The 21,816-nt window shown below is 34.9% G+C and overlaps 1 protein-coding gene across 1 annotated transcript in view; it reads left to right on the top strand.

Annotated features, from left to right (window-relative positions):
• The window catches only part of PIK3C2G (phosphatidylinositol-4-phosphate 3-kinase catalytic subunit type 2 gamma), a 364,908-nt gene extending 345,302 nt beyond the window's left edge, over window positions 1-19,606 (top strand). Inside the window, exons 32-33 of the mRNA XM_025879676.2 lie at window positions 8,819-8,944; window positions 18,856-19,606. Coding sequence (XP_025735461.1) covers window positions 8,819-8,944; window positions 18,856-19,008 — 279 coding nt within the window. The 3' untranslated portion in view covers window positions 19,009-19,606. The remainder of the gene's footprint in view (window positions 1-8,818; window positions 8,945-18,855) is intronic.
• Window positions 19,607-21,816: the final 2,210 nt, after the last annotated feature.

Here is a 21,816-nt window from a genome sequence, read left to right as displayed (position 1 = left end):
ATCGATCCCTGCATCAGGCTCCCTGCTCAGTGGAGTGCTTCTCCCTCTCCCTCTGCCTGCTGCTCTGCCTACTTGTGATGTGTCTCTCTCTCACTCTATGTCAAATAAAATAAATAAATAAAATCTTTTAAAAAAAGATTTTTATTTATTTATTTGACAGAAAGAGAGCAAGCACCAGTAGAGGGAGTGGAAGGCAGAGGAAGAGGGAGAAGCAGGCTCCCCACTGAGCAGGGAGCCCAATGCAGGCCTCGATTTCAGGGCCCCAGGATCATGACCTGAGCCGAAGCCAGACACTTAACTGACTGAGCCACCCAGGCACCCCTAAATAAAAATCTTTTAAAAAATAAAAAATAAAATAAGTAGATAAATAACTATAGCTACAATAATTTGTTAATGAATAAACACTATAAAAAGGGGTAAATTGTGACTTCAAAAACAAAAGATGAGGGAATAAAGGGTAGAGTTTTTGTATGTGATTGAAATAAATTTATCAGGATAAGTAGACTATTATACCTAAGTTTTTTTTAAGATTTATTTCTTTGAGGGGGGGAAGGGGCAGAGAGAGAGGAAGAGAAAGGCTTAAGCAGTGTCCCCCATGAGCTGGACACAGGGCTCAATTCCACCACCCTAAGATCATGGCCTGAGCTGAAATCAAGAGTCAGACTCCCAATCGACTGCACCACCCAGGTACCCTATACGTAAGATGTTTTATGTAAGCTCCATGGTAACCACAAAGCAAAAACCTGCAGTAAGTTCACGAAGGATAAAGGGAAAGGAAATCACAGCATAGCACTAAAAAAAAATCATCAGTTCACAAAAGAAGGCAGCAAGAGAGGAAGAAAAGGGCAAGGGAACTAAAAAATAACCAGAAAACAATTAATAAGATGACATTAGTGAAGTCCTTAGCTATCAATAATTACTCTACATGTAAATGGATTGAATTCTCAATCAAAAGGCATGGAGTGGCTGGATGGAAAAAAAAAATGACCCAATTATATGCTGCCTATAAAACACTCATTTCACCTTATTTTTGTCTTCTATAGCCTTACTGATTTTCTGTATGCTAGTTCTATGAATTATTAAGAGAAGGGTGTTAAAATCTTTAATTATAATAGTGAATTTATATAATGTTATATGAACATTTAAGATTATTATGTTCTCTTGATTAATTGGCCCCTTTATCATTATGAAATGAACTTCTTTATTCATGGTAATATTTTTTGCTGTCAAATATGCTTTGTCAGATATTTATATAAATTTTCCAGTTTTCCTTTGATTCATGTTAGCATGGTATACATTTTCCATCCTTTTACCTTTAACCTTTCATCTCTTTACATTTAAAGTATATTTGATATAGATAGATGATATACACATAGATGATAGATGATAGATTAGATAGATGATAGATAATAGATAGATAAATAGATGATAGATAGATAGATGGCAGACAGATGACCATACTAGAGTTGTACCTAGCAATCTCTTGGTCATAGATATATTGCACTTATAATCACATATAACTTCTTAAAGTTCTCCCAAATGCTATTCCTAAGCCAAGTGTTTCACATCCTAGATTTGCAGAATGAGTTTTTCAGACCCAAAAGAAGAACTTGGCACTGAGTCTATTGTATCTAACCTTGTTAGATATGGTTCATCGTTCTAGATCTTCACATCTCAGCCCTGATTACGTGAACAAGCATATTGGCCATAACACTCAGATTATTGACAGCTGTACATCTCATATCTGTATCTTTATTTAAATCGTGATAAAACTGTTTAGTAGGACAGAATCAAGGCAAATATTTGAGGTATATAGGTAGAAAACTCATACTTTACCTCTGAATTACTAGTTTCTGGGTTTTTTGCAAAAAAATCTTCAATACTATCCACTATAATAACATCATAAATCTAATCTTTCAGTATTTCATCTGTTCTTCACAATTCCTCAACAATCATTAACAAAATGTAGTCTGTCTTTTATTTGTACAGTTTTCTTAGCATTTGGGGATAGAAGCTAAGAGTCAGAGGATTTGAAATCATTCAGAGTGCTTCAGTGCAACTGTTAAAAAAAGGTTTAATAACACTTAACTCAAACAATTCTTCAGTGTTTTCTATCGAGTAGATTGTAAAAAATAAATGAGGTTTAAAGCCTTACTTCGTACATGTTGTTAAGACTGAGAAATGGAAAAGCTTGCAGAACTTCACAAGACACTTCAGTAGCAAAGTCTGGAGCTCTAATTAAAACTCTGGATCTTTAGAAGCAATTCAATTCCTATGTATTGAGTCAGAAAATATAAGAATTCAATCTATTAGACTGTGACTTCTATCTAGTTGTTAACTGCATCAAGTTGAGGATTAAAAATTTTTAATATGTATGTAATAAGATGATCATGCCCATGAGTTTGTTATTTCTTTGAAAGTAGAAATGGTTGCAGCAACTCTTCTGTGACCTCTCATAGATCATCCAAAGCGTTAGACACATGGTGGTGTGATTTTTTAATTGATTGTTTTAAAAAATTACTGAAAATCACCTATTAGTGACAAAAATTCAATTAAAGGCTTAATTGGTGTGAAATGAAGCAGAAAACCATCTTAATTTAATTCATGAGGACCTGAAATCATCCCATTCTGTATTAACAAACATACACAGAAAGGTTGGAAACATTCCATCATTTCTTTAACTGAAGCACTGAGCAAACTATATATCATAAGCACTTTTGTTGTACTTCTGTAATTTTATTGTACATTGTCATTTTATAAAAAGACCCTCTTCATGGTAGCTAGCCTGAGTTTCAGAACTGCAATTTGACAGGCACATAGATGAGGAAAATGCTTTTTTATTGTTATTTTGCTTCTGGCCTAGACCTCAGGTTTTGATAGCACTATCATATTTTAATCATTAGCAGTTGATTTCTACCAAAGCCTATCTTATCATATGATTGGAAACATTTAAGTTAAAATAAAAACTTGATGGGAAATTCTCATAAATTATTCATCAAAAAGATAAGAACCTATTAAATACAATTAAGCTTTGAATTAATCTACAGAAGTTATTTTTAAACCATCTATCTTCATCATATTTCTGATAAAACTTGATCTAGAAGTGCTCTTAATTTGAATATGGTCATTTCCCTTGCATTCTCTGTAGAGGGTCAATACAGGGTAGTATTTAAGAGCACAAGTTGTAATAAAACCTTTTCAATAAAATAAAGACAATATAATACTGGCTCAATGGTTATTTTAAGATAGTGCTTTAAGTAAATACTCTATGTGATAGCTATCATTATTATTATTATTGCTGTATATGAAAAATAAGTATCTTCTTCATAAACTCATATGAAAATACTAAAAGGGTTGCTGGCCTACCCTGCAATGTGAAATGGTTTTATTTACTTTATAAACAGTTTACATTGTGCTTTGTTTTTATAGCAACATGCTACTGGTTACTCTTTTTTTCTTAATTTTGATAAATTAACCAGTTTTTTCAATATGGTTTTATTCATTGACCACAAAAACAACAGAAGTAGCATTGATTTAAAACTCTATGTGCAATGTGGGGCAAGAAAGGAAGGCAGAATTAGCATATTTAATTATTTATACACCTAAAACAATACCGTTAAGAAGTCAGCATTGTGAATAATGATTTACTAATACACATATATGCATTTTAATTTTTATACCCAAAACAATAACCAAGATAAGAATCTCCTATATTTCATTCTTAGTTGAAGAAGAAGTGTCTGCATCAGTGATGCTAGGAATATGCTAAGGCCTTCAATTCCAACCTTTTCAATTAGAGGGACCTCTTTCTAAACTTTAAAAAAGTTTTCTAAAAATCTGATAAATTTAAGAAATATGAAACAATTTTTAAACTACTATAAATTCAGTTAGTGCTTTTAAAATATTAAAATTTTGTTATCAAAAGCACCTACATATATTTGAAAAAATAGTAGCACATATGTATGAGACATATTTATTTCCTCTGTAGGGAATGCTTGGTGCAAATGTGGATCCAGCACCTTGCGTCCACCCAAAGGTCCCCAGTAGGCACACTCTAATTAAATTGAATGTACCTGTTTCTGTTTCTTTCATGTACTCCCCAAAGGGTTGCACAGAGGGGGAAACTGCATAAGGCATGGGGGAAAAATGATTTTAGTTCACACACCACCATCTATTAGGCCTCCAAGAAATTGTCAGATCATTGCTAGCTCCTAGGAGATTTAAATAACCTGTTGTATTTTTGTTAAGGAGATTTTTTTTTTAAAGGAGGTAAGTGGAAACAGTCCAGAGAGGTGGGGAGGACTATCACAGAAGACTGGACAAGGTGTCATGAAAGGAGGACAGCAATCAGAGACCAAGTCTTCAGGGGAATGTGAGGATGGCAACTAAGGATTAGTTTGAGACTGATTACAAGCAATTACTTTACAAATCCAGTCTAGCTCCAGTTGCAGGCAGAAAGGGGTAAAGAAAGGAAGTAAGCATCTATTGTTTAGTAGCTGAGAGATAAGATAAAATCAAAGTTTTAGAAGTGGACTACTGAGATATCAGACATAATAAGCAGGCCTTGACACAAATACTCCTGATCAGCCATGAAACCGAACAAAATACATGTGAAGATCTGTTCTATCTGCAGAGAGATGCCATCAAACAGCAAGTGTTCAGGGTAAACACCTAGGGCAAACCTTGGGAACAGACCCCAAGACACATCCACTTTCACCTTAGTAAGTTAAGAACACTTTTAGTTTTTATATTGCATGATAGATATTGATTCGACAAATAGCCATGGAGTACTTTCAAAGAGCTAGGTGTTATAAATGGATAGCTCATCCATTCAGCCATTTGATAACCATTTATTTAGTATTCACTGTATGCCAAGCACTGTGTTAGGAATAGGATTTCTAGGAAAGAAAGGAATGTCGTGAAAGAAAGGCAGAACTACCAAAGGGAAGAAAAGAATACGGTAAAGGGAAGCCCAATCTCAAGGGAGGATTTAATTTTTCACTGGAGATTCAGAGGCCCGTTGAAAGATCAGGACAAAGGAACTGAGGGTGGGGTTAGGGTAATAGAGTAGTGAGTCACGAATGGAGCCAAAGCCCAAAGGGAATGTGAGGGGAGGGAAGTGTAAAATATCAAGACGTGGATTTTCCTTTGAAAGAATTTCTAAGCTCATAAGGGAGCTAACATATATAAAACTTCTAAAAATATAAAAAATGAGAAACATTTTACCAGAGAAATCTAGGATTCAGAGTTAGGATGAGCAACAAAAATGAAGTTTGGATGACTTCATGTCGTCTTTTGAGCATAGTAAAAATATTAGCCAGAATTCTAGAAGAAAGTAGTAGCACTGTTTGACTTCAATCCACTGTGAATAAGGAAAACATCTGGGTGATACAAGGAAACTTATTGTTTAGATTGAGCATCAGACTAAGAATTCTAGATTGAGCATCAGACTAAGAATTCAGTATCTCCAAGCCTTATGATTCCTCAGGTCAAAGTGTTAAATCTTTGTGAAGATCTAAAATGCAAACAGAGTAAAAATCCTAGGTTAAGACATCTAGACAGGTATAGGTTATTTAATCACTTTAAAGTTAAATTTAATTCACATAAACATAAGGGCAGGGGATGAAATGAGAAGTATTGATAAGAAGACAGCTAGAGTTTTTTTATACTGAGCTATGATCTTTAAGAAACAGGATATGGTGAAAGTAAGAAAGAAAAAAAATAACATTGATAAGACAGCTGCTTTGGAAAAAAACAAAACAAAACAAAAAATCTCTAAAAGACCTGAGAAATCAATAGTCTGCATTGAAAGCTGTTAAGGACAGACTAAGCCCACTGCTGCTCAGATCTAATGCACCCCTGATTTTGAATTGAAATCTGTGGTGTTCTATTATTCTAAAAACTCTAAGATATTCAAGGACTTTGTCAAGGACATTAACTTAGAAACAGAAATCCAACCCTGTAGTTGCTAAATGCCTGATGAAGGCTGATAATGCAAAATATCTTTCTCCGTCTGTGATTGGGAGTTTATTCTTTAGGCAGTGGGGAAAGTGACAGGATCAAAGCAGCTTTATAGGAAGGTTAAGTACAAGGGTGATCTATGGAATGAATGAAAGAAAGAAGTGGGAAGACTATGGCATAAAAAGTCATTAAAATCCAGTTACAATAAGTTAGGAAATGAAGACCTGTGGTGGCAGATGAACTGGGGCAAACAGGGAGGATATTGATCTAAGTACTAACTTGGATTTGAGAATCAGTGACAAGGGAGACACTAGAGAAAACATACAGTATGATTTAATATAGTTTGAACAAGTTGGAAAATTTTATTTTGGAGTGATAAGGAAGGATAGAAGATAGATTTTGGTTAGATTTTATGTAAGGATGCCAAAAAGATATTCAGGTGGAAATAGTCACAGGTCACTGGGCTGGGATTCAAAGGATGAACTAGAGATTCTTTATTTGGGAGTCATTTAAATGGTTCTCAATTAAGGTGAATTTTTCCCCCAAATGATATTTAGCAATGTCTGGAGATATTTTTGGTTGTCACAACTGGTAAGATGTTGCTATTGGAATTTGGTGGGTAGAGGTCAGTGATGGTGTTAAAATATTTGCAATGTGTAGAACAGCCCCTTACGACAAAAGATTATGTGGCACCAAATGTTGATAGTGCCATGGTTAAGAAACCCTGCTCGTAGATGTCCTAATACATTAGGGATATCTTGTCCAATCAGTGTATATAGTATATTTATGTTCAATTTAAATTTAATTTATAGAAAATAAGAATAGTATCAAACATGTTTTAAGTCTTACTCTATTTCACGCATTGTCCTCACATTACATGGTGTATTTAATCTTTTGAATGCTGTAAGGCATATATTACCTTTATCCGCCTTTATAGGTTAGGAAACAGATCCACTAAAAAATTAAGATACCTGCCAAAAGCCACATAGCTGGCAAATTTGGGGGCCCAGATCGCAATCAAAAAGTCCATTTTCAGAACCATGATTCTAACCACTAAGTTGGAGCATACAGTGATTATAGGTATGGTACCCTCAATACCATGGCAGACAAGACAGAATTACACAGAGCAAAACATTATACTCCCTTCATCCTTCTCCCCAAGCCAAACTAAACCAAAACAAATCAAACAAAACAAAAGCACTCTCTCAAATATTAATAACAATGTCTTTCTCTGTCACTGAAGATTCCATTATGCCGTTGATACATTTGAGACACGGAGCATTTTGTCTTGGAGGAGGGTTTCAGGTGGGGGAGGAGACCTTGAGCTCTATCTAAAGCAGCAGTTTTGACAATCTTAGCATTTGACATATGATGTGTCCAGATGCATTGCATCTAATTTGTGAGTAATAATAAAGAGCCAATTTTTCCTAATGTAATTTTTACTATGTAAATTAGAACTGAGTAAAAATTAGTACTATAATAATATATATCATATTTTCTTACTTTCCACTATGCCTTTTTGGGTGTCAAAGAAGGATACAAATTTAAAGCTAATGACATTGGGGGTGGCACTGGATGTTCACATGTAAATGTCCCTGTGATTCGGAAGACTGAAATGTATTTGTTGAAAATTACCGATTTAATAGTTAGAATGTAGTCAACAAAATAAACATTTAATTCCTCAAGTTTGACTTTTAAGTCATCCTCTTTGAATATAAATTATACAAACATTTATTTTTTTATCAAACTAGATATTCAGAGTTTTAGTATGATTTACTCTCCATTTGGTCAAGATGACAAAGGTGAAACACATTTCTTTGAAGTGCGGTGGCTTCCAAATTTTTGCAACAGTGGACTTATTCCTCAAATGAATATTAAGAAATAAAAATATCCAGTGACGCCTGGGTGACTCAGGCGGTTAAGCATCTGCCTTTGGCTCAGGTTGTGGTCCCAGGGTCCTGGGATTGAGCCCTGAGTTAGGCTCCCTACTCAGCAGGGAGTCTGCTTCTCCCTCTCCTTCTGCCCTGCCCCCTGTTTGTGCTCTCTCTCTCTTTCTCTCTGTCAAATAAATAAATAAAATCTTTAAACAAAAAGAAAGAAAAATATTCATAATAAGGAAAGGTGGAAAAGAAGGAGAGAATTTCTGAAGCCAGAATGGGGAAGCAGGGATGGGACGTAGTTGGGGAGAGGACAGCTGGGGAGAGGGGGTCCAAAGATCTAGCCATTTGACAACATTGATCTACCCGTCAGGCAGCATTTTAGGCAACTTTGGAGGCTCCATAGAACATAGTTTGAGAAGGATTATCCAATATATTTTAGGGTAATTTAGATAATAAAATTATCATAACTATCTTAAAATCTTGTAAGTATTTAAAGTTGCAAGTCTCACTGATACTCTAATTAAATTCTGCCTTAAATGTCATATTATGTAATATGCATATACATTTCATTAAATGCTACATTTTATTTTATGTGTTAAACTTGCATTTTTTTATTTTCAAGTGGTGGACAATATCCTGTTTCTGCCTATGGCTTATATTCATCTCTTGACCATTTCTGTCAAAAATGCAATGTACTTTTTACTGTAAAAAAACTAAAGTAAATTATATTTAATAGGCTTTTAAATATAGTTCTCTGACACAACACTTAATTTAAAACGGACAATTTTACTCTTTTACACTGTGCTTTGGGAATATTTTTAAGCAATGATGTATTTCTTCTGATTGTTCTCTTATTTTCTGATAAACAGTACTGTAATAAATTTTGATCCTACCTTTGGTCTTGATATTTAGTAGCTACGTATTTGTTTTCTTTGATAGCAACACGCATTAATATTTATAACCATTTTCCTTTGCAGCATCTCCCAGATGGCTCTGTGCCCAGTGCACATGTTGAATTTTATCTTTTACCATATCCCAGTGAAGTTCGTAGGAGGAAAACGAAATCTGTTCCAAAATGTACCGACCCCACTTATAATGAAATTGTAAGTATGATCCATCTCTTGTCCAGTCACTTTGTATTTTTTCTTACCATTTTTTAGCTTAACAACCAAATATGGAAAATTTGCAGTAATTGGCAGCATTATTCCATAAAGGGAAGGCATTTTACAAAATAGCCACTATGTGCTGATCACTGTTCTAGATGCTATGGGAACTGGAAAATACGGATTCTGCTTTCAAAGCACTTACAAACCAATTTTCAAGTTGTGGCAAGCCTCCAGCAAGAGCCCAGGATGGATTTTTCTTTTCTTTTCTTTTTTTTTTTTTTGCCTAACATTATCCCTGACTTCATCTTATTTTCTCTAACCTTATTTTCCTTTACCTGATCTTCCTTACTGAATAACTTTATCATAGTCTATCCTGTGTATAACAATAAACTTCATAAAATCTCCTTTGAAAAACAAAAGAAAATAAACAAGTACAAAGCACAAATTAAATTAACTTACATGTAGCTCTCTAATTCATTTGTATCTCACAATTTGAATATCCAATCCCCTACTTCTTTCTGAGGCCAACCCTACATTATTCTCTTGATTCCATCCCTTCCCATCTCTTCTTCAGATGATTATCTGTTTGCCTTTCATAAGGTTGTCTCATCCACTGCATCCTTAGGTCAGTAATCTTAAAAAAAAAAAAACAGAGAAACAAACTCCTCAACTCAGCCTTTCTAAAGCATCCATATTTTCTTTCCCTCCCTAGCACCCCCAGCCTTTTGCAAAAGTTGGGCACCTGGGTGGCTCAGTCGGTTAAGCATCTGCCTTCAGCTCAGGTCATGATCCCAGGGTCCTGGGATGGAGTCCCGTGTCCAGCTCCCTGCTCAGCTGGGAGCCTGCTTCTCCCTCTCCCTCCCCACTCGCTCTCGATCTCTGTCACCATCTCTGTCTGTCTATCTCTCTCTCTCTCTCAAATAAATAAATAAAAAATCTTTAAAAAAAAACTTTTGCAAAAGTGACTCACAAGAAATGTGATTCACATTTCTTGCTCTCACTTCATCGCTTCCTTTGCCTCCTTCAATCCTTTGCGGTGTGGATTCTGAAGTTAATTGATGCTGCTTTCTTCGAGTGACATCCCTGGATTGCTAATGGCTTAATCTAATGAGCCCTCTACTCTCCTGAACGGTTACACAGCTGCACTGCTGGCCGCAGGCATTTTTTTGACACCTCCCTTTTGCTTGAGTCTGACCTTTTCTTAACTCCCTTCCATCTTCTCCAATCACGCACTCAATTTCCTTCATTGCCATTCTTCCTCTGAAAACTATTGCTGTTTGCTGGAGTTCCACGATCTACCCTCATTGCCTCGAGATATGTTCGCTCTCAAAATTATCTTATACACCTACAAATTTTCATTTAACGCCTCTATGTAGGTTGCATCTGAATTTATTCCTCCAGCTCTGGCTTCGGTCCTAACCTTTTGACATGTGCTTCTGCCTGATTACTGAAGAGAGCTTCATTTTAATGTCTCCTAGACACTTTTGAACCAGGCCTCCCTCCTCTATTTACCATCTCAAAAGATACATTCTAATGACACCACCCTCTCTCTCATTCATTTTTCCAACTAATCCCCAAGTTTTGTCAGTTTAACAGTTTGTTACGTGTGCAGCCACCTGCCTCTTGGATCCATCACCTACTGTCTGCCCCATCGCTGCTTCTTTGTTTGACGTCCCTGTGACTTGGGCTACTAGATAATAGCCTCCTATCTGCCTCTTGTGTTTTCAGTGGAATCATTCACATTTCTATCTAAGATGTCTTTCAAAAACCAGTCATATTTATTTCTCTACTATTTAAATTTTTTTCAAAGGCTCCTCACTGACTACTTGGCAATGTACAGAATCCTAAATGTGACACTGATAGCCCTTAAAATGTGACCCAGTAACTTTCCTGAGTTATCTCTTGGATAATATTGTCTTCAGACACTTAAAAAAAATTGTTAGCCACTTTCCCTCAATGTTAACATCCTGTATGACTACAGTACAGTATCACAACCAGGAAATTGACATTGGTACAACTCACTGACCTTACTGAGATTTCACTAGTTTTACATGTGTTCATGCGTATTTAGTTCTATGCATTTTTTATTTTAATTCCTGTTAGTTCTATGCATTTGTATCACATGGGTAGATTTGTGTGACCATCACCACAGTCAGTCAAGGTACAGAAGAGTTCCATCACAAGGATTCCTGGTGCTACCCTATTATAGCCACAGATACTCCTCTCCCTCTAAGGCCCACCTCCACCCCCAGTCACTGGCTACTAGTAATCTGTTCTCCATCTTTATAATTTTGTCATTTCAAATGTTATACAAATGGAATCATACAGTTTGTAACATTTTGAAATTGGGCTTTTTTCACTCACCATAACTCCCTAGCAATCCATCCAAATAGCTGCATGTATCAATAGTTTGTTTCTTTTCACTGTTGAATAGTAGTCGTGGTATGGAATATGATATTTTCTTTAACTGTTCACCCATTAAAGGACATCTGGGTTATTTCTGGCTTGGGCTATTGCAAACAAACCTGTTGTGAACAGTGATCTATAGATTTTTGTGTAAACGTAAGTTGTAATTTCTCTAACATAAATACTCAAGATATAATTCCTGGAATACATGACAGTTGGCATATTTAGTTTTACAAAAAATTGCCATACTCTTTTTCTATGCTGTTTTACACTCCCCCTACCAATGCATCTATTTTCTCTGAATCTCTGCCATTTGTTATTATTCACTATTTGTTATTTTTATTATTTGTTATTTATTATTTGTTATTATTTGTAACAAGTTTGTTATTATTACTATTATTTAGTTCTTTTGAAAAGTATAGTGTGATACCTCATTGTGGTTTTAATTTGTATTTACCTAATAACTAATGATGCTGAACTTCTGGTCATGTACTTATTTACCGTCCTCTTTAGTGAAATGTCTCTTCATGTCTTTGCTCATTTGCTTATTGGATAGTTTGCATTTTTACTGCTGAGTTTTGAGAGTTCTTTATGTATTATGGCTAGTAGTCCTTTGTCAGATAAGTAGTTTGCAAATACTTTCTACCTGTCTTTGGCTTATCTTTTCATCCTCTTCTCAGGGTCTTTCAAATTAAATTTTTTAATTTGGGTTTTGTATAGTTTATCAAATTTTCCTTTTATAGACTATAAGTCTAAGAGCTCTTCACCTAGCACTGAGTCCTAAAGATGTTTTCCTATATTTTTTCTAAATGCTTTATAGTTTTACAATTTTATATTTAAGCCCATTATCCATTTTGAGTTAATTTTTGAATAACATATGAAGTTTAGGTTGGAGTTCTTTTTTTTTTTTTACCATGAATGCCGATTACTCCAGCACCATTTATTGGAAAAGCAATGCAATGAAATGTCTTTTGTCCTTTGTCAAAAATAAGTCAGGAATATTTGTGCACTCATGACCTTTTATGTCCTCATACCTAATCATATTCTCAAGTCACATAAGACATCTTGTCATTCCTTTAATAGTCCCTATGACATCTGAGATGGAGCTCATGCCCTTTACCCTTTCTGCTCTTCTCTGCCAACTTTGAAGCTTACCTCAAATGTGGACTCTGTGAACCACTCTTTCTTCCTACACTCTTACACCACACTTAACCATATTTTACTTAGTCCTACGTGTTTTTTTCTTCTAGTATATTGTAAATTTCTTGAGGATGAGGAAAATATCTTATCTTCTTAGTATCTTTAAAACTTAGTTGTTTCTAAAAAGATTTGTGGTATTAAATATTTGGGGTAGTTTTATAAGTGACACTTCATATGCATGTGTAAAAATGTAAAATTATATATATATTTATACATATAATTTAGTAAGGAAAAATCTTTTGACATTTTCTTATTTTTCATGATGTCAACAGCTAGAGATATACCCTCCCAACTGTATGCCAGTAGTTTCCATATGTTTTGAGTACAAGACCCCCTATATCAATATCATGAAATTTGTCCAGACTTAATGTTGTGCTTCATCATTTGTAATCTCAGGAGGATCATAATGACAAAAAGCCACTAATGATTCAAGAGTTTAAATAAACTTGTGTTTTATTTATTTCAAGCTACATATATTATTTTTAAAAATTAGCAAATACACATGCATGGAGATTATTTTATAATGCTTATTGTATCCATAAATTTTCTAACAACTTGCAGTAATTCTAGCTCCTCCCACATTCATGGCCCATTGATCAGAAATCACTGCAATACTTTCTTCATCAGCCAACACTTGTAAGCTTGGGCACACACTTTTATACTTTGAACACTTTTAAAAATTGTTTCAAAAACAATAGTCCATAGTCCATGCCTAGTACCCTTCAATTTATTCATAATCCAAATGAGTGGAAATGTGAATTAATATGTGGATAAGTGACTATTTTTAGTAGTAATGGGCATCATATAAACAAGTTTGGTGGAAAAGCTGGTTGAATTTAGAAAGCCAAGAGAAAAAAAAGACAACAATAATTTAATTTTTCTCCCATTATGTTCTGTGTCCATATCAATATAACAAGAATCCTTTTTAATGAAATGGGGGAACAAAAGTACACCAGTTTTAACTCTGGTTTTACTTTCTCTTGCATTCTGCTATGATGTAGGCTTCATCTCTGTGCCAAACCCCTCAATTATTTCACCAACAATGTATATGTGTTTTCTAGGAAGCCCAGTAAATTATCGTGTGGCATCCAACTTATTTTTAACTTCTCCCCTGCTTTGCGTCCTGAGCACTGCTGCATCAGCCACTCAGTATGACTGGGATTTCTCAAACTGCCAAAGCCCTTCAATGTTCTAAGAAGTAGGAGAGAATGACCTCACTCTCCTTTTTTATATATATCTCTTAAAGGAATAAGAAGGGCATATTACATTGCATCACCAATGTCTTACAAAGCTTTTCATGAAAATAATTATTTCCATTTTTATTCATAGCTCTCTCTCTCTCTCTCTCTCTGTCTCCCTAATACCCAGACGGAGAAAGGCTGAGTCAGGGATGCTGCCAAGAGTCCCTTTCATATCCACCCTTCAGATACTAAACTTTTTTGATACAGGGCCAAGCTTGTCTATTTGACACTTCCCAGAGTGATTCCAAACAGACTTGTCAGCAGTCTCCCTGAAAACCCCTATCATATACAAAACCCTGTTGTAGACATGACTGGGCTGAAGGTAGGGTGGAGCTGGCAGTAGGAATGCACTGTCTACAGCTTTTAAGAAGCAGAGCTAGGATTCTGGCTCCAATGTCATTGCTCTTTCCACTTTATTATCTTTGGCATCTGGTTAAAAACCATCATTTTTTTCAATGATTCTTTAGAAATACAGATTCTATTTTATAACAGAATTATATTGTTAGAGTCAACATATTTTGTACGTTGTATTCCTTTCTTAGATGTCATTCTCTTATAAAATATAAAGAAGAAATTAGAAAGGACATTAGAACAGGAATATTCTATGCGTTTTACATACCTTAAAGTATCTTGCAGGGGCGCCTGGGTGGCTCAGTCGGTTAAGCGGCTGCCTTCGGCTCAGGTCATGATCCCAGGGTCCTGGGATCGAGCCTCATGTCCGGCTCCCTGCTCAGCAGAGAGCCTGCTTCTCCCTCTCCCTCTGCCTGCCACTCTGCCTACTTGTGCTCTCTATCTCTCTGTCAAATAAATAAATAAAATCTTTAAAAAAAAAAAAGTATCTTGCAGAGTGTGTATGATTATCTAGCATAGCACTAAGTATATGGGATACTCAGTAAGCCATAGCCATTGTTATCTATATCATCCTCTCATTTGATATTCATAACATGATGAAAATTCTATTTGTAAATGAAGTCATTGAGGCCCTGATGTCAAACATTTCAATCAGGGTAAAGCAACTAGTTTTCAAGTCCAGAACTGCCAGATTCCAAAACCCATATTGGTCCCACTAAGTTATGCTCTTGTCCCTCCCTCTCCCCACCCACAGAGTTCTCCCCTTCTCACTTATATTGAACTCTCCTTTTCATTATCCTGCCTCCTCACTCCCCTTCCCACCAACACATTTCAGTTTCCATGTTATTGTTCTTCTTTAGAATGAAGTAATTCTAAATACACTAAATACACTTTAGAATTATTTACTATACCCTCATGTCAAATAACATACAATGAGTGCTTGTATACAAGTTACCAGATATTAATTACCCTAAACAAGGTTTTTCTGTTTGATGTAATAATTTCAAACCTACAAATTCAGTGTTTGTCAGAAGGCAATGAAGACTTAGTGTATGTCTATGGGTAAAAAGTATTATAAAGTGAAATTGAAAAAGCTGTACATTTTGATTCTATTCATGTGAAGACAGAATACGTAAAGCATTTGGTGAAAAAGTCTCAAAAAATATAATCATTTCTGTACTTCTTTAGCATTACCCACTAATTGTTCATTGCACAGTAAGAAAAGAGTGCTTATTTTTTCTTTTTTATTTATTTCTTTTTTAAGTTTTCATTTAAATTCCAGTTAGTTAACATACAGAGTAGTATTAGTTTCAGGTGTACAATATAGTGATTCAACACTTTTATACATCACCTCGTGCTCATCACAAGAAAGAGTGATGTTAAAATTTTTTTAACAACATTATGGATGCAGTAAAGCAATTAAAATAGACATATATCATCTATGATGTGCAATGACTACATGTTTATAAAACTTCAGTTACTTTTAAGAAAATAATTTTTGCATAATGAAGCCCAGGGAAAGAAATCCGTAAGTTAATATAAACTCTGGAGTTCAAATGTTTGTATTTTAACCAGAAAGGCGATTAATTCTTAAAATCATTTCTTGAGAATTTCAGCTTGCTAAATACCAGGGAGATTCAATTCTGTCTGGAACTGTTTTCTCCAGTCAGCTAATGCAAAATACCAAGAAACAGCTGTTTTTCTTTGTGTATTTGATGGATCTTTTTCAGCTATAATTTACTAGTGCTCAATATGCACCAGGCTTTGTAGTAAGGTTTACATTCATTATCTCGCTTATTCTTCCCCACAATGCTAAAAGGCAAATATTATTATCACCGGTATGCAAATGAGAAAACATATAGTTGACAATAGATTCATATAAACATAAATTATGTGTCATAGAAATTTACATCTTCAGAGCTTATTTATATGATTCACAGAGTTCTTAAGCCAGACTTTCACAAAATCCTGAGGCTTAGAGTTATTCTATTTTTCTACTTCACATACAGTAACACTTTGAGGGCCCCTTCATCTATTTGCTCTGTAAAATAAATGACTTTGTCTGCTGAAAGTGTTGTGGGGAGGAAAATGGAGGATAGTTTAGACAGTTCAAAATAGCCGCTGTAGAAAAGAGGAAAAGGAACTTTCTCTGAAGTCTTGGAAAGATAAAAGTCCAGAAGGAGACATGGCTCACAGAGTCCACACTGGGCATCCCATTGCTATTAAAGAGGATGAATTTGTTCCATTTCTTTGAAAAAAGTGGATGGTATTTTGATGGGGATTGCATTGAATGTGTAGATTGCTCTAGGTAGCATTGACATCTTCACAATGTTTGTTCTTCCAATTCATGAGCATGGAATGTTTTTCCATTTCTTTGTGTCTTCTTCAATTTCTTTCCTGAGTATTTTATAGTTTTCTGAGTACAGATCCTTTGCCTCTTTGGTTAGATTTATTCCTAGGAATCTTATGGTTTTGGGTGCAGTTGTAAATGGGATTGACTCCTTAATTTGTCTCTCTTCTGTCTTGTTGTTGGTGTATAGGAATGCCACTGATTTCTGTGCATTGATTTTATATTCTGCCACTTGACTGAATTCCTGTATGAGTTCTGGCAGTTTTGGGGTGGAGTCTTTTGGGTTTTCCACATACAGTATCATATCATCTGCAAAGAGTGAGAGTTTGACTTCCTCCTTGCCGATTTGGATGCCTTTGATTTCTTTTTGTTGTCTGATTGCTGTGGCTAGGACTTCTAATACTATGTTGAATAGCAGTGGTGAGAGTGGACATCCCTGCCGCATTCCTGACCTTAGGGGGAAAGCTCTCAGTTTTTCCCCATTGAGAATGATATTTGCTGTAGGTTTTTCATAGATGGCTTTTATGATATTGAGGTATGTACCCTGTATCCCTATACTCTCTGTGAATTGTGCAAGACTGTTGAATCACAGATCTGTACCTCTGAAACAAATAATGCAATATATGTTAAGAAAAAAAAGAAAAAGAAGAAGAAGATAGCAGGAGGGGAAGAATGAAGGGGAGTAAATCGGAGGGGGAGATGAACCATGAGAAACGATGGACTCTGAAAAACAAACTGAGGGTTCTAGAGGGGAGGGGGGTGGGAGGATGGGTTAGCCTGGTGACGGGTATTAAAGAGGGCACGTTCTGTGTGGAGCACTGGGTGTTATGCACAAACAATGAATCATAGAACACTACATAAAAAACTAATGATGTAATGTATGGTGGTTAACATAACAATAAAAAATATAAAGAAAAAAAGAGGATGAATTAAAGTGGTAAGGTTTTGAGATTTTTAAGGCAACCCTTAAAATCCTTTACTATCCCAGGGGAACTCAATAAATGAAATGGAATAATTTGAATCGTCAATCCTAAGAAACTTAAAAGATAATCTGTCTGGAATGAGAGTAGGATTCTAGAAGAGGAGGTAGCCAGGAACTGTCACATGAGGCAAGGTAGACTGGATTAACATAGTTTATTGCATCTCATGTCCCTTAACTGAAATTGTTATTTACTCCTTATGTAAATCATTGTTCAGAAGAGCTGTCAGATTGATCTTAAATGGAATTTCATTGATAACTTTTTAGGTTCATAAATGTAGACAAATGAAATGCAATGCACCAGAAACCATATCCATACACACTGAGGAGGCCTCCCAACTGACTCAAAGGGCTTCCCTCTCAAGCTTTTCCTCTACTTTTTTGCATATAGAGAGAACACTTCTTTCTATCTTGTAGCTTGGCTATAAAAAACAAGCAAGTTTGTAGCAACATATGAAACTCCTTTTCCAAATGTGTTCTAAGGAGTTTCCCTGGCAACCATGTTAGATTTATACACAGCTCTCCCCCTCCCTTCATGATGGGTAACTAATTTCTTGATAGTACTACACTTCTGAAGTTTCTTTACTACCGTAGGCACCCGACGGTAATGCCCATGACTTCCTTCCTGGATATTATAAAACACAGTTAAACAGATCCCTTTTTAGAAACTAATTACATGACTAGTAAGCAGAAAAGAGCAAGACACAAAACTGTACATACAGCAAAATTACAGCTCAGATTCTTAAAAAGTAATTATATATGTAAAACAAAAAGAACACTGAAATGTTAACTATAATTATCTCCCAGTGGTAGAAATATAGATTTTCCTTTCTTTTTTGTTTCATACATATTTTATTTAATAAGCATGTGTTTTCATAATTAAAAATTAAGCCATTTTAAATAAATTAAAGTAAGCACAGAATGAATTCTTCACATGTAGATGGAAATATTGTTATACTGCACTAAATTAACAAGGAAATCATGGAGATTGGTCTGCTTTCCTCATTAGTCTTTAGCAAAGAAAGATAGTGTTCAAGGTCCCATGTTGCACAATAAATTCAAGGACAGTTAAAAGGTGATGGGTACTTAAATTTCTTCCTAGAGAATAATTTACAGTCATATTAAATTTGGGATGAACAATTATTAATGGAATCAGAATACATTCTAAGCTTCTTAGAGCAATATTCTGTCATTAAACTCCATTATGTTAGCTGAATCTTTAGCTTTCCAGAATTAGAGTTAGACATGAAAGATTCTTCATTAACCTAGCTATTCCAAGCTAAATGATATTAACAGCTAAATATTTTTATTAAAAGCAATATTTTTAAAGGTGCATTTAAGCATATCTGATTTATATTTTAATTATTCTCTCCCTTTTCAGGTGGTGTATGATGAAGTCACAGAGCTCCGAGGACATGTCTTAATGCTTATTGTGAAAAGCAAAACCGTATTTGTGGGAGCAATTAACATCCAACTTTATAGTGTCCCTCTCAATGAAGAAAAATGGTATCCACTAGGAAACTGTATAATTTGACCATTTCTATCAACCAATGCATTGTTCATTAACTACTTATATCTTTTTCCACTTCTAGGCCTCTCTATCACAAGAGCAGGACATTTTAGTTTTCAAAGATAGCTTAGTGTACCAAGGACACAAGAAAAATAAATAAGAATAGTTTTTGAGAAACAAACTGAGGGTTCTAGAGGGGAGGACTGGGGGGATGGGTTAGCCTGGTGATGGGTATTAAGGAGGGCACGTATTGAATGGAACACTGGGTGTTATATGCAAACAATGGATCATGGAACACTACATCAAAAAAAAAAAGAATAGTCTTTTATAGTAATATATTCTCTACTGTGTTTCATTGTTTTCTTAGAATATTTTCTCCTTAATAAAGTGCCAGTTTATTGTCTAAAATTCAATATGCAAAATAATAACAGAACATTTAATTTTAATATATCTTTTAAATCAAATATGTGTTCACATTTTTTAACTGTGTACCTATGGTTACAGCAACACTGTTACTGTGGTTTCCAAGAAATACAGCAATAAAAAAATCTCATCAATTAATTCAAGACCTAAGTATATCTGTAACAAATTTTTAAACTTGAATTAAATATATATACTTGCATACTGACTTACACTCTTTTTTATTATGGGAATTAGTACGCTCCAGCTTTTCAATCAGAAAAACAAAAGATAAATGCCTGAAATTCTTAAATCCAATTTTTGGAAGAAACTTCTTTATATTACCCTTTTCAATGTCAATCAATTAATCATCACTGGATTTCACCCAACTAGGGGCATGATCACTTTTTAAATTTCATTACCCCTTAAGTCCAAGATGTCAAACTCTGAAACTTTCCACTCTGATCAAAACCTCTTCTCCTTGCACATCAAGAATTTCTCTTATTTCTGAATCTACTTTCATACCCATCATGATCTGAGTAGATAATCTTACAGACTTCCACCTGCAAAGTAGGTACAACTCAAAACACTCTGCCACATTTTTTGAGAGAAACAAATAGGAGTTCCTTTTCAGTGTCTGTCATTTAAATTACTAAAAAAAAAAAAGTTAAACTCTTGCTTTTTTTCAATGCTTCACTGTGAATGAATAGAAATGTAATTTAAGCTCTTATATATGGTCATCTACATAATGATGTAAACATGTAAAGGACTGTAAATTTATTCACTGAAAATATTTGAGTGCCAGCCTACAACAGGCGGAGAGACAGGGCAGACAACTGCACTGAAAGGAAAAGTGTCTCAGACACAACAGCAGGGCATAAGCAACACACATAGGATACTCTCTTGAAGTGCAAGGTTCTGGTTAATAAGGGACACTGCCTTGCAGTGGACTTCAGGACCTCTTCATCATAAAGTCACTACTTTCAGGAGCAGAAGACATAGCTGACTTTCTTAACACAGAGAAACAGACACAGAGAGGCAGGCAAAATGAGGAGACAGAGAAATTTATCCGAAATGGAAAGAACAGGACAAGCCATAGCCTGAGATCTAAGCAAAACAGATATAAGTAAAATGCCTGATAGAGAATTTAAAACAATGATAAGAAGGATACTCACTGGACCTGAGAAAAGAGTGGAAGAAATGTGTTAGACCCTTAACACAGAAATAAGGAATAACATAGCAGAGATAAAGGGCTCGATAAACAAAATGAGAAATGCACTTGATGGAATGAACAGCAGGATGGAAGAAGCAGAGGAACAAATTAGTGACCAGAAGACAGAAATGGAAAGTAATGAAACTGAACAAAAGAGAAAAAAAAGAATTTTGCAAAATGAGAATAGGCTTAGCGAACTCAGTGGCTCCATGAAATGTAATAATATTCGTATTATAGGAAACCCAGAAGAAGAAGAGAGAAAAAAAAAGAACATAAAATTTATTTAAACAAATAATAGCTGAAAACTCCCCAAATCTGGGGAAAGAAACAGATATCCAGATCCTGGAAGAACAGAGAACTCCCATGAAAATCAACAAAAGCAGAACCACACCAAGACATAGTTGTAATTAAATCGGCAAACTATAGTGATAAAGAAAACATTTTTAAAGCAGCAAGACAAAGGAAGACAGTAATTTACAAGGGAAAATCCCTAAGGCTTGCAGGAGATTTTTCAGCACAAACTTTGCAAGACAAAAGGAAGTGGCATGATATATTCAAAGTGCTGAATGGGAAAAATCTGCAGCCAAGAATATTTTATCCAGCAAAGCCAATATTCAGAATAAAAGGAGAGATAAAGAGTTTCCCAGACAAACAAAAACTAAAGGAGTTCATGACCATTAAACCACCCTGCAAGAAATATTAAAGGGGACTCTCTGAGAAAGGAGAGACCAAAAGTGACAGTTTAAAGATAGGAACCACAAAAGCAGTAAAAATGAATATTTCTGTAAAAAATCAGTCAAGGAACTCACAAAATAAATGGATACAAAATATAACAACATATACATGAAACTGAGAGGAAAGGAGTAAAAAATGGGTTCAAACTTAAACAACCATCAACTTAATATAGACTGTAATATGCAGGTTATATGCAAACATAATGACAACCATATATCAAAACTAACAAGTATACATAGAATAAAGATAAATAAATCCAAATACATCACTAAAGAAAATCAGCAAACCCTGAAAGGAGAAAAACAGGAAATGATCAGAGAAAATCTTGGAAACAACCACAAAACAAATAATAAAATGACAGTATATACCTATAAATAATTACTTTGAATGTAAATGAACCAAACACTCCAATCAACAAACATAAGGTGACAGAATATTTGGGAAAATAAGACCCACCTACATGCTGCCTACAGGAGATTCATTTT

This window comes from Callorhinus ursinus, unplaced genomic scaffold (assembly GCF_003265705.2).
Source record: "Callorhinus ursinus isolate GAN/ISIS: 27379988/994484 unplaced genomic scaffold, GSC_fseal_2.0 scaffold27, whole genome shotgun sequence".
Taxonomy (NCBI): Eukaryota; Metazoa; Chordata; class Mammalia; order Carnivora; family Otariidae; genus Callorhinus; species Callorhinus ursinus.
This window is presented reverse-complemented; position numbering and strand designations above follow the sequence as displayed.